This window comes from Leptonychotes weddellii, chromosome 5 (genome assembly GCF_054177405.1).
Source record: "Leptonychotes weddellii isolate Sample4059 chromosome 5, ASM5417740v2, whole genome shotgun sequence".
In the NCBI taxonomy this organism is placed as follows: domain Eukaryota; kingdom Metazoa; phylum Chordata; class Mammalia; order Carnivora; family Phocidae; genus Leptonychotes; species Leptonychotes weddellii.
Window position 1 is genome coordinate 58,033,040 of NC_138373.1, and position 14,005 is coordinate 58,047,044.

General features: G+C 36.4%; 1 protein-coding gene across 1 annotated transcript in view; it reads left to right on the plus strand.

Moving 5' to 3' along the window:
* Positions 1 to 2,762, plus strand: part of RAB18 (RAB18, member RAS oncogene family) — a 31,346-nt gene extending 28,584 nt beyond the window's left edge. Inside the window, exon 7 of the mRNA XM_006739475.3 lies at positions 1,457 to 2,762. Within this exon, the coding sequence (XP_006739538.1) occupies positions 1,457 to 1,632 (176 nt within the window). The 3' untranslated portion in view covers positions 1,633 to 2,762. The remainder of the gene's footprint in view (positions 1 to 1,456) is intronic.
* Positions 2,763 to 14,005: the final 11,243 nt, after the last annotated feature.

Consider the following 14,005-nt stretch of genomic DNA (forward strand, 5'->3'; position numbering starts at 1 on the left):
TTCTCCCTCTCCCACTCCCCCTGCTTGTGTTCCCTCTCTCGCTGTGTCTCTCTCTGTTAAATAAATAAAATCTTGAAAAAAAAAGTTTCAACGGAGTGGTGAGAACAAAAGCGTAGTTAGAGTACAGTTGACCCTTGAACAATGTGGGGTTAGGGGTCCCGACACACCCCCTGCAGTCAGAAATCTGCGTATAACTTTGGACTCCCCCAAAACTGAACTGCTAATTGCCTGTTGACCTGAAGTCTTAACTGATAAAGTCAGTTAACACGTGTTCTGTATGTTGTGTGTATTACATACTGTATTCTTACAGTAAAGCTAGAGAAAAGAAAATGTTATTAAAATCATAAGGAGGAGAAAGTACCTTTACAGTACTGTCCTGTGTTTATTGAAAAAAATCCATGTGTAAGTGGAACTGCACAGTTCACACTGGTGTTGTTCAAGGGTCAGTTAGAGTCTGAAGAAAAAATGTGAAATAAGAAAGTGGAAACAGCTTACATAGGTAACTCTTGATGACAATTTTGCTTTGAAAGAGAGTAGAGAACCTGGGTGGCTTCTAGAAGAGTGTGTGGGCTGGAAGGCAGGGTAGTTGGTTACTTGGTTGGTTAGTAAGATGGACAGTAATTTTGGCAGGCTTTTTAAAGCTGACTGATGTGATCCCGTAGTGAGGACACACAATTGTTCAGTGAATGAGAAGGGATGGGATCCGAGAAGTAGAAAAGGGAATGCTCCTAGATAGCAGCAGGGACAGTTCATCCACTGTCACAGGAGCGAAGGCAGAGCCTAAGGTTACAAATGCAGACAGGTTGGTGACTCTCTTGGTGGGATGATCAGTGCTCCTGTCAGATCGTTTCTATTTTTCTCAACATAAAGTTAGGTCATGAGCTGAGATAGAGGAGTTTTACAATAAAGGAATGAGAGTCATCTCAGATAGTGAACAAGGTAATTACTAGGGAAAGGTAGGATTGGGGAGCAGGGTTCAATGTCCACATGAGTTTCATGGGGAGCATAAATGCAAAAGGAGACCAGTGTCCATGGTTGTGTATCATTTATCCAGTCACCTATAGCTGCTTGGTTGCAGGCACAGAAGAGCCAGATTGTTCAGCTTGGAGCCTGAATTTCCTTACTCTGAAATGGGGATAATCTGTTTTGGGGGTTGATTTTAAGAACTAACTGAAAAATTAAGAAGGAACTTTGGCATAATATTTGAGTAGGTCTTTACAGTGTACAATTCTATCACAAAATCCTGGGCTTATATACCACTCTTCTTGTGGATAGAATTTGAATAGCTCAGCTTTGAGAGTTGGGGCAAATTCACGAATATTAAACCTCTGGGGAGAAACTGCTCATTTGCCTCTGCATATACTGCCGGCTGATATTTATGCCATAATAATTTCCCAGGAAAACATCGGATATGACCAGAAAAGAATAGACTCTGACATTTTTTCTTCAATTTTAGAGGCAAGTGCCAAAACCTGTGATGGTGTACAGTGTGCCTTTGAGGAACTTGTTGAAAAGATCATTCAGACGCCTGGACTGTGGGAAAGTGAGAACCAGAATAAAGGAGTCAAACTGACACACAGGGAAGAAGGCCCTGGAGGAGGAGCCTGTGGTGGTTACTGTTCTATGTTATAAACTCTGGGAAACTCCATCTCTTGCATATTTGATCAGATAGTGACATCTTTCTGTATATAAACTTTAACTGCTATTTTAGGGACCTTGCAGTTTGCACATATTTGTTTTGTATCATGGCAGTAAATATTTGCAAGAAATCCCACTCATCGGCTTTCCCAGGTACAATGTTATGGTAAGCATGCACAGTTTGCAGTCTACAGTTTTTTATGTAACATAAAATAGGTGTACTTTTTAAAGTACATTTGATTTTATGATTTACATTTATCATGTGATTAAAAAAATCCACCTATCTAGTCTATGTTGATACAAGGTCTACTTTTGGTCTCTTCTTTGCTTAAATACTCCTCTATCAATTACTGAATTAATTGGTATGTAGAACTCCCAGAACCACTGGGAGATATTCAGGTATCATCAAACCTGGCAAATTTCCTTTCAGGAATAACACAGAGCATGATTCCATAGCTTTTGTAGGATGTTTGCCGACAGATTCTCTTTTAGTACTAAGCGAAATTCTCTACAGGACGCAGTCCAGGCCAATTTATAATTAAATCTCTGTTTGTTCTGATGATGCTTCTAAAATAGCATTGATGTGTTAAGAAGTTTGGTCTTGCTTTTAAATTTTCTTTAATGAGTAGCTCAGTTGCTTAACTGGAGTTTTAACTCTGTGATATGTACATTGGATTCTAACCCTTTGTGCAGCGTTTTTAGTTATGTGGTGTTTGGCAGGATGACAATAAGGTTTTCCCCCATTTTGGTTTTGGAAGGACGAGAATAGTGTGTTTATGTAACTCATGTAGTACTTACCTTACCACTTTAAAAACCAACACCTTTTTCCATAAATGTTGGTGGTGTTTGTCCAGGTACCTCAATTGTAGCTTGTGTCATGTTTATGAACATCTGTATCTTATGACTTCCGTAAATGGCTAATTGATATTCAGAAACCTATATCTGTGTTTTGAGGGTTGGGAAAAATAGAACACTAAATGACAATATGAGAGACATACTGCTTCCAGATTTTGATGTGTGTGGGAAAATACTGTTGCAATGAAAATCTTGGTAATTTACTGTAACAAGTAGCCAATAGTTTATCAAAACCAACTTGTACAGACTAATAAATCTTTTCCACAGTATTCAGTTTTCTAACCTCTTGCTATTATACATTGCCTATTTTTTTCACTCGTATGTTATTTAATTTAACGTTGTTATCTGCTATATTAAGCCCCCAAGTAAGTTATTTGTCCTTTCAAGCAGGTTACCATGATACCCCTCAGTAAGATTTCTGATATTAATTTCTGGGCAGTTTGTTCTTTGTATACAGTTGCAAATGATAGATTTTTTCCTGGGTCACCTTTGCAATAACTTGTGATAGTGGATTTACTTCAGGTTGGATTCTTTCTGAACTGTACATCTTCACATAAGTAAACACATTGTGTTAACACATTCTACTTGGTTCACACTTGTGAGACCACATTACATGTGATTAAAGGTTTTATACATTATATATGTATTTACTAAATATAAAACATTTACTCCTTTACTGTTGGAGAAAGGTAGCTAACACATGTATTCACGATTTGTTTGTGTTACATTAAAGCTGTAGATTTGTATATTTATGTAGTGTCTGTATTGACAAGACATTTATTTCTCTTTATTGCTTTTTGCTCCTTGAGCTATATAATAATCTTGTGCATTGGATTGTTTGTTGATTTGGTCAAAATTTGGATACATATGAGTCACTTTTAAAAACTAATTTTGTTTGATAGATTTATATTGTAACCTTTTATAGTTTTTGAAATAAATATAGCCTGCTTTCCCTAGATGCATTTGTGGAGGAGGTATTCTACATTTCCCTATCACTCTCATGGGCTGAGGAACATCTGAATATAGTGTTCCTCAGTTTCTCATATATGGCTTTCACTTTACTATTTTGTTGCAAGCTTATTTCCTAGTGGAGGTTTCCTAAGTGAAGTAGTTATGATACCTGAAATTAGTCACTTAAATAGCTGAGGATTTTGTTAATTCTTCATTTCCAAATCATTTGAAGTAGTTTAAAAGTGCCTTTTGCAGATGGTGCAAATTAGAAATATTAGAATATAGTGCTTTGAATTCTAGGCGTACTGACACAGACCTAAACAAATAAATAAATACTCAATTTATATTAAGAGTAATAGTTAACATTTATTGAAAGCTTCCTTGGTACCAGATGTTCTAAGAGCTGGTTTATTTATTTCATTAAACTTCATTAAACAGCAACCTTAAGAGACTGCTTGGTAAACCTATTATGCCCATTTTAAAGATGAGGATAATGAAATACAGGTTTTCTAGGTAACTCCCCAAAGATTACAAACTTTCATCAGTGATGGAGCTGGATTCCAGTGAAGGCATTTTTCATTTAGTCTATGGTCTCCACCACCACTCCTTTGTTACTAGCTCTTTTGTTTTAACACAGCAGGATTAAAGGCATTCCCTCATGTTTTTTAAATCATTTTTTTGTTATGTGTAATAGAAGTAGGTCAGATTTCTTGGTTATAAAGTAAATTCCATTGATGTAAACTAACCAGGTAAGTCATTTGATCTAAAAGTTAAGGTAGTAGAGTGGTTGGTCTCTTAGTCCTTTTCCTTCTTTGGATGGAATGAAAATCCCTGATTTAGGAAAGATACAAGATCAGGAGATGTATGGGACCTTAACTTTGTAATTGGACCTGAGAAAAATTAAATCTGGGAATAGTCTTTTGCTCAAAATTGAAATCTGGGGGAATGTTCTCGTTTCAAGTACTTAATTGCCCTATCTACAGATTCACACTTGGAGTTGACTTTATAATTGAACACAGTGGAATTGAACTTGATTTTGATTCATTGTACTTAGCATACTCAAGAAATATATGTGACTCTGTACAAGTGTGGAACTGACCCATAGCTCATAAAAGAATCCTTATACCACTACCTTTTCTCTCTGTGGGATGGCACAGACCTACCTCATATCCATAATATCTTTAAACACAGTTTAGTGTATAGTTTTTCATATTTTCAAGCGAACTGGGATAATCCTCTAGGTACTCTGGATTGTAGTTCTTCTCAATATTTAAATATTATGCTTCTATATCTTGGGTTCCATTTCACTAGTCATACTTTGAAAGTTTTTTGTCTGTTTAGATAGAGGGAAAAAACCTTTATTTAATTAATTTATTTATTTAAAGATTTTATTTATTTATTTGACAGACACAGCGAGAGAGGGAACACAAGCAGGGGGAGCGGGAGAGGGAGAAGCAGGCTCCCCGCGGAGCAGGGAGCCCGACGTGGGGCTCGATTCCAGGACCCTGGGATCATGACCTGAGCCGAAGGCAGACGCTTAATGACTGAGCCACCCAGGAGTCCTGGGAAACAGCCTTTAATCAGTTTCTGGAAGACATTACCCTAGTTCTGACCCCAGCTATTGCTTGGGTAATTAACTAGAGACTCCATCTTGGGTTTTGTCTAAGAATGTTGAAAGAAGTAAATAGAAAGAAACAGATAGGCTAAGTCAAGACTTGGAGCTAAGGAATATAAATGCAGATTTACCAAGGAATATCTGATTTTTTTCCCCCCCAAAATGGGAGCATTTTACCAGTTTGAACAAAAAAAAAAAAAAAAGTCAATTTCTGTTGGGGCTTTAAATTTTACTATTTGTTGTTAGCTTTTTGTTTCATATTTAGGAATCCATGTTGTTTCTGATTGTGGTATAAAGTTTGCTTAAGTGCCTCTTAGAGCTGTTGTGTTAACACATACATTTCCAGTTGTGTGTGCACCTGTTCTCAGTCCTGCACCCCCACATCTCTCACACATAATACTTTTTTTTAATTAACCTGGTAAGCGACAAATTATGTAATTTTATTTGTATTTCTTTAATTACTAGTGAGATTGGCACTTTTAATATTTGTATTGTTTTCTTTAATAATTCCTTGCTCATGTATGTTGTGGTTGCCCATACAGCATTCACTTCCACCCGCATTTTCTTTGGATAACCAGCTTCCTCCCTTCACATATGTGGTTTGGATGGGATTGTCACACCCCCAGCTCTACGTAGGGTTGGCCTGGTTACCTCTAACCATTGCTACTAACTCTTCCTCTTCCCCCATCCCCCAAAATAAATGGTTCAAGGATAGTCACCTGACCCAGCTCAGGCTGCTTAAATACAAGATGTTTGGTGAGGCTTGCTTAGGAATGCTGAAAGAAGACACCATCTTGGAGATAGTGTGGTGTGAAGATTCACGTTCTGAACTTGCTGCAACTAGTTTTTCTAATATAAAGGAGCCAGCCTTGGGTCTGTACCAAAAAAAATGAGAGGGAGTCTAAGTTGGAGCCCTGATGCAATCTGGAACATTTGGATCAAGTTGGACCTGAAATCAGCCCTACTTACGGACTTTTTACTGATGTGAGCCAATAAATTCCACTTTTGTTTAAGCCAGAGTTGGATTTTCCTTTTTCTTGCAACCAAATGTATGCCACATGAGTATATATGTTCTTATTTTGTAAGGGTTCTTTGTGCATCAAGTTCAATATGTTGATTTTTATTTGCATAGGGAAGAAAAAAGGAAAACTATCACTTGAAAAGCCATTACTCTTAAATAACTTAATATTTTAGTGAGGTTACTTTCATATATTTCTTTATAGACGTATACATGTAAATGAGTTGAATTCATACATGTGATTTTAAGGACCTCTTGGCTTATGGGGTCTCATGTTTTTTAGTTTAGTTTCCTTTGTCACATGAATACTCAGCTCTTACTGCTCTCCTCCCTGAGGTAATCAGTGTTACAACCTGGCATGTATCTCCTTTTGCATTTCTCCATGCTTCCATAGTCACTTCCAAAATCATATGCAATATATATATATACATTGTTCTACAACAAATGGGATCATCCTGTTTCCTTTCTTACCTGAAAATAGATTGTGAAAATCCCTCCAAACCAATTTATATGCATCTAACATCTATTTTAGTGATTGTGTAGTATTAATATTCCATGGTATGGGGTATTACCACAGTTTATTTCTATAGTGATGGGCACTCATATTGTTTCCATTTTTTGCTTTTGCAGAAGGTACTGCAATAAATATTCTGTACACAGATCTTTTTGTTTTTGTGGGATATGTATCTAAGAGTTGGATCCATGGGTCAATCAGAATGTGTATTTTTTAGTTTTGATATATTTTATAGATGGCTTTCCAAAAATGTGTAATAATGGGGACACCTGGGTGGCTCAGTCGTTAAGAGTCTGCCTTCGGCTCGGGTCATGATCCCAGGGTCCAGCGGGAAGCCTGCTTCTCCCTCTCCCACTCCCCCTGCTTGTGTTCCCTCTCTCGCTGTCTCTCTCTCTGTCAAAAAATAAAATCTTTTAAAAAAAAAATATGTAATAATGAACATATCCACCAGCATTCCCTATCAGCTGCAGGAAGTGTTCTCAAATTTTAATTTTTGTCACCTCATATTTGCAAGGTGTAACTTATTTTAGTTCACATTTTCGGTAGAGCATTTTTTTGTGTTTGTGGGCCATTTGGAGTTGCTCTTTTTTGAAATGATTATTCATATTCTTGCCAGTTTTTCTGTCAGTTTTTGTGGTTTTATCTTATATAAGCTCTTTGTGTAGTACAGATACTAATCCATATGTGTATGTTTTAAGCATTTTTTTCTGACCTTTGTTTTTTCACTCTGATGATGCTGTGGTTTTTCATACAAGTTATTTTTTTTATATTTTATACCTTCTGGGTTCTCCAGCTCTCAGGTTGCACATGCAGTCTCCTTAGCCTCTTCTGAGATCATTGTTTTCTTTTTTTCTTTCTGTTCCACTAATAACTTGGAATTACTTTTGCTTATGTCACAAATAGGGAGCCATCTTATTCTTCTCCATATGGATATCCAGTGTGCCTGCACTACACATTAGATACATTTTTTCCCCCGTTGAGCTGAAATACCACTTTTGTCCTAGATTAAATTCCGCTAAGTCCTGGAATCTTCTTTGGCCTTCTATTTTAGGATCTCTTAACCTTGGAAGGTAATGTATTTCAGTTGTATGTAATGTAAACCAGTTTCAATTGGTTTTCTTTAATCCTTTGTATATTGTTTTATGCTTTAAAAATTCTTAGAAGGGCTTTGCAGCTTTCATCAGACTGTCTCAGGGGCCTGGTGAACAATAGTTTTGATGTTAGTGGCTCTATAATATGTTTTTCGCTGGTAAGGTGAGTCCTTTCTCACTCTTTTTCAATTTGTTTTTTACATATGATTCTTTTTTTTTAAAGATTTTATTTATTTATTTTAGAGACAGAGCACAAGAGGGGGGAGAGCGGGAGAGGGAGAAGCAGACTCCCTGCTGAGCAGGGAGCCCGATGCGGGACTCGATCCTGGGACTCCAGGATCATGACCTGAGCCGAAGGCAGTCGCTTAACCAACTGAGCCACCCAGGCGCCCCTACATATGATTCTTAAAGATCACTTTATTCTTTGCCCATTTTTCCTTTTTATAGTTCCTTTTTTTTTTTTAAATGAGTTTTTCCTAAAATATGATATGGATACTAATCCTTTACCATTAAGTCTTCTCCCAGTTAGCGATTTCTCTTTTGGATTTGTTTGAAATATTGCATAATTAAAACATTTTAAACCAAAAATTTAGTCATTTTCATCAGTGTTTTAAAACTGGGAATCTAATTGGAATCACATATTTTTACTTGCCATTAGGAAACATAGGATATCTTTGTCCAGATTTTTTACCGTTTTAAAAACGGATAGTTTTCTTTGCATAGGTCCTGAATTTTATTAAAAGTTATTCTCAGGAATCCTTTTTTCATTAGTGTGAATAGAATTGTTTTTCTCATTTCAGAATCTATGTAGTTGCTTTTCTGTCTATCCAGGTGCCAAATCAGCTTGATACTTTGGTTTAAGCTAGAGCTTCTATGTTTTTTAGGTAAAATAACAAAAATTAATTTATTTTAAAATGTATATTATTTAGAGGAAGCTGCAGGCCTTTTTTGATACTTTGAGTCTGTGCCCTGACAAAGTGATTATAGGAACCCTCCCGTTTCACACCAGCTGTTAACACCTGCGTCCCCCAGCCTTCTGTGGAAGCCACTCCCGTGCTGTCTCCAGGCCATAGTACCTCTTAGATTTCCATGGGCCAAGCTGTCCCTGGGATCCACCAGTTTCCGACTTTTTTCTAATGTATTAATAGTGAAACTGGGCTATTATTTCTGTTGTTGATTACTTTGTGTCTTGTGGGATTCATAAAATTGGGAAGATTCTTTTTGCTGAAATACTTAGTTTTGAAAAGGGAGATTGTTCATTGCAGGTTTCCTAAAAGTCAGTATAGCATACCAGCTAAGAGTGTGGCCACTTGGCATCAGAGTATGCTCATATTCCAGCTCAGTTATTTTACTGCTGTATGATCTTGGGCCAGTTACTTAACCTTTTTGGGTCTCAGTTTCTTCATACTGAAAATGGGATAGGGGCACCTGGGTGGCTCAGTTGGTTAAGCATCTGACTCCTGATTTCTGCTCAGGTCATGATCTTAGGGTTGTGAGATCGAGCCCCACATCGGGCTCTGCACTGGGTGTGGAGTCTGCTTGGGATTCTCTCTCCCTTTGCCCCTCTCCAGCATGTGCGGGCTGTCTCTGAAAAAAAAAAAAAAAAAAGGATAATAGTCTCCACAACTTTGTCAGGTTGTGAGCGTTAAATGCATAAGGGAGTGTAAAGCTTGACACAGTGTGCTTCAATAAGTGTTAGCTGTTACTATTAGCATATCCTGGTTATTAGCTGCCTCAGTTTTTCTATTGTTCCTTAAATCAGTTTTTATAATTCCCAGAGAGAAAACAATACATTTTTTTTTCTTTTGAGGCTTAAAAGATTTTCTGGAACAAAATTGGACATACTCATTTAAAAATTATTTTTCTAAAGTTACAGTTTCTCATTTGTGTGTATTTTCCTTTTTTGTTTTGCATTCATTTTATCTCTCTATGGTCTTTTTTTTAAAAAAGATTTTATTTATTTGAGAGAGGGCAAAAGTGAGCGAGATCACAGAGGGAGAGGGAGAAGCAGACTCACCACTGAGCAGAGAGCCCGATGCGGGGCTTGATCCCAGGGCCCTGGGATCATGACCTGATGAGCCAAAGGCAGATGGCTAACTGACTGAGGCACCCACGTGCCCCCGCCATGGTCTTTTAAACAGGCAAAAGGGTAGTCTAGAACTGTGAACTGGAAATAAATACTATGATGATTTCTAGATAGAGTAGATAAATTCAGATAAGGTACCTGTTCAAAATACTGCCGAGTTCCTTCTATTGCCAAGGCCTATCCAGGCCTTCTATTGACAGCAGGCCTCACCTCAGGCTACATGACATCGCATGTGTCTTGGGGCTCTGAAGTCTACACACACCACAGGAGCTCCAAGCATTCAGCTTGCCGAGTCAGGAAATAGTACAGCCTCCTGCCACAAGACATTTGTTCTTTCTAGATTCATGTTCCTTCAGCCATATTTTCCTCACTAGGAATTTTAAGTTAGTTAAATACTCCCACATGTCACACTTACACCACCTATTTTCGGTTAAACGCAACTGACATCCAAGTTTTCTGTAACGCAACTCTAATAAATCTTGTACCAGATAACATAACCATGTACATTTATAAACTTGTCTGTTTACACTTACCTCTTGCACAGCTCACTTTATAGTAATAGAAATACGATTAAATCACTCTTACAAAATGATTGTAGTTACAATACCAATAGAACTACCAATCACAAACGGCTAAGAGATAGAGCTTCATTAGCTTTCTTTTTGTCCTTAGGTGTAATTTCACCATGGACATACAATCAAGTGTTCACATTACTTGAATACTTTTTCTCTATGGTTTATTAGGTTTGTTATCTATATGAGTTCCTTTGCTCCTATTTGTATTCAATTTTAGGGCTTACTTTTTCATCCCTTTTATTTGATTTTTCCCATTCCTACGGATGCCATCCTGATCTCATGCCCTCCCCATAGGTAGTCATTATCACTAAGTTCTGGTTTATTCCTCTGTTATCTCTTTTTGCAAAAATTATGCAATATTCTTTTTTTTCCCATTTCTTATAGAAAGGGTAGCATACTATATACACTCTTTTGAATCTTCCTTTTTTACTTAACAATGTAAGCTGAAGAAATCATTCCACATATCATTGGTCCATGGAGCTCTTCCTCATTATTATTTTTTTTTCTTTTAATGGTTGCAAGTCCTCTATTGTGGATTACACAGCTTGTTTAACCAGTGGCCCATGAATGGACAGTGAATAACTGTATGTGTTTCATTTCTCTGGATGATAAGGTCCTAAGTCAATTTCAAAAATCTTTATTGAAGTATATTTTACATAATATGGAAAGCATTCATTTTAGGATCATGTTTTGATGAGTTTTAATAGATATATACACTTGTATAATCACTATCACAATAAAGTTATATGGAACATGCCTATTGCCAAAAGGGCCCCTTGTGTATAATGTCTGGTTTCCTTCTTCCTGCCACCTCCACTATACCCAAAGCTGCTTGGGGCTTTCTCTTTGGACTCCCAGGCAGATGGGCTCTGGCCTCTAATGCAGTCTTTACCTGGATATTCTAGACTTCCTTTTTCTTTTATCCATGAAAGGCATCCATCTTTTCTCCATTTTGCATAGATTTGTAGAAATATAATGTTCTTCACTGCCTTCACTATTAAGATTTGTTCTTTAATTCCTTTATTTTTAAGATGTTCTTGGGAGGGCATAGAAACGTGCTTGGGTGTATCTCCTAAGCTAGAGCAGTCATTGGTCTTTTAACTAGGGGGGAAAAAAGGTAGAATCAAAGGATGGTCAATATTTTGCAATAGATAGACCAAGGCAAGTGAGCTGGAAAGATAGGCAATGTCAGAGAAATGCTTGAGTTTGCGATTTTGGGAGTAAATCAAGATTATAACCATGTATGGGTACCTGAGGGAGTGGAAGAAGAGATGGTTTGAAGTGAGGAGACCAAGATGCTAGATGGATCACGGATGTTTTTTCAGTCAATAGATACACAGTTGAATCTATTTCTAGATTTGATCCTGTTCCAACGATGTAGTGGTGTGCCAAAATCAACCATTTAGATTTACAGAATATTTATAAATCAAGTTCCCCCCCTCACTGCCTTTTTTAACAACTTATTCTGCCAATCATTATATCCAGTTACAAAATAAAATCCTTTGGAATTCTGACGGGATTAAATATATATATTAATTTATAAACTGCATTAAATATATGTATTAATTTATAAGCTGACATTTTAAAGTCTTCCTACCCAGACACATGGCATATCTTTCTATTGTTTCAGTCATTAATTTACATCCTTCAGTAAAATTTTAGAATCTCCTTTGTATATATCCTCTAGCTACATTTGTTAATATATTCCTGGGCATTTTATCATTTTTTTTTACTACAGTGTATCAAGGGTTTTTATTTTTTTAAAGATTTTATTTATTTATTTGACAGAGAGAGAGCACAGATAGGCAGAGTGGCAGGCAGAGGGAGAAGCAGGCTCTCCGCTGAGCAGAGTGCTCAATGCGGGACTCGATCCCAGGGCCCTGGGATCATGACCTGAGCTGAGGATGCTTAACCGACTGAGCCACTCAGGCGCCCCGATTAAGGGTTTTTAATATTTTTCATTTTTAATTAATCATTCTCAATAAATAAAAATTAGTGCATATATTTCTTATAAATAGCATCTTACCAAATTTGTTATTAATACTCCTCTCTTTAGTGTTTTTTTATTTCTAGGTTCATAATTATATGTGTGAGTAAAGATAATTTTGTTTGTTCCTGATTTTATGACAATAGCTTTACTGTTTTGCCTTTTAATGTACTATTTGCTTTTTTTACTTCAAGAAACAGTTTTTCTATTTTAGAATGTTGATGTGGCTTCATTCTTTTAATATTTTACTTCAGTCTCATTTGGAATGGCAGCTGAATTTTTTCAAATTCTTTTTATTGTTCTTTTCACCACCTATTAATATAAGTAAATATTTTGTTGCTTGGTTTAATATAATGAATTATGTTGAAGATTTCCTGTTGCAAAACCATCCTTATAGTCTTGGAATATATATTACTTGTCTAAAGTGTTAAATAATATTCTACTGGATTCAACTTATGATTACTTATAAATTTGCATCTGTAAGTTACATGAAGGCATGGGCAAAGCTTGTGAATTTATCTGTCTTTAGAAAATTGAAAATGTATGTTTGTACATACAATTATGCTTCTCCCCTCTGTCCTGTAGACCTCTAGGTGTTCCATTGTGTTTTATGGGAATGGATTCAGGGAGCGCAAACTCTGTGGCCACCCAGGGAGACCCTCTGTAGAAAAGTGACTCATAGTAGATCATTTTACCCTAAATTTTCAAATTAATTGCTAATTAAGATTCTTAATTTCTTCTGTAGTTGGGGGTATACCTTATTTCTTTTTTCTTATTTCTTATTCCTAATTGCATATTTTTATTTACTTCCTTTTTCCCCCTTGGTCAGACTTGAGTATTTAATCTATTTTATTTGTATTTTCAAAGAACAAGAATTTATTTTATTCTTACTTTCTATTTTAAAATTTCATCTTTTTTTTGTTGTTGTTACACTTTTTGTTTTGGAATAATTACAGATTTGCAAGTAGTTGCAAAGATAGTGCAGACGGGCCCTTATACCTTCACCTAGTTTCCCCCCAATGGTTACATCTCACATAACTATAATACAATATCAGAACCAGGAGATCTACATTGGTGCAATGCATGTGTACATATTTCTATGCTACATTATCATGTGTGAATTGGTGTAACCACCATATCCAAGATATGGACAATTCCATCACTACAAAGATCTCTCTTGTTCTATCCCTTTATGTCACAGTTGTCCCCTTTCCCCCACCATCCCTGACCCCTCGCAACCAGTACTTTGTTCTCCATCTATATAATTTTGTCATTTCAAGAATGTTATATAAATGGACTCATGTAGTATGTGACCTTTTAAGATTAGCTTTTTTTTCACTCTGCAGATGTCCTTCATCCATCTAACTTGTTATGGATATAAGCAATTCTTTCATTTTTCTTGCTGAGTAGTAATAGTATGGGTACACACAGTTTCTTTATCTATTAACCTATAGTAGGCATTTTAATTGTTTTCAGTTTCGGGCTATGCTGCTGTGAACAATTATTTACACTCTGTGGATGGAAGTGTCAAGGAGTGTGGGTGCTCTGTCATTGTCCTTGATTCGTAATTCTCTGTGACTGTTTTATTATAATATTTAAAATTTTTCTTTAGTTGTATGCTTATTTATTGGCAATCTCTAAGTAATAGAAACATTTAAGCCCTTTTCTACTGTAG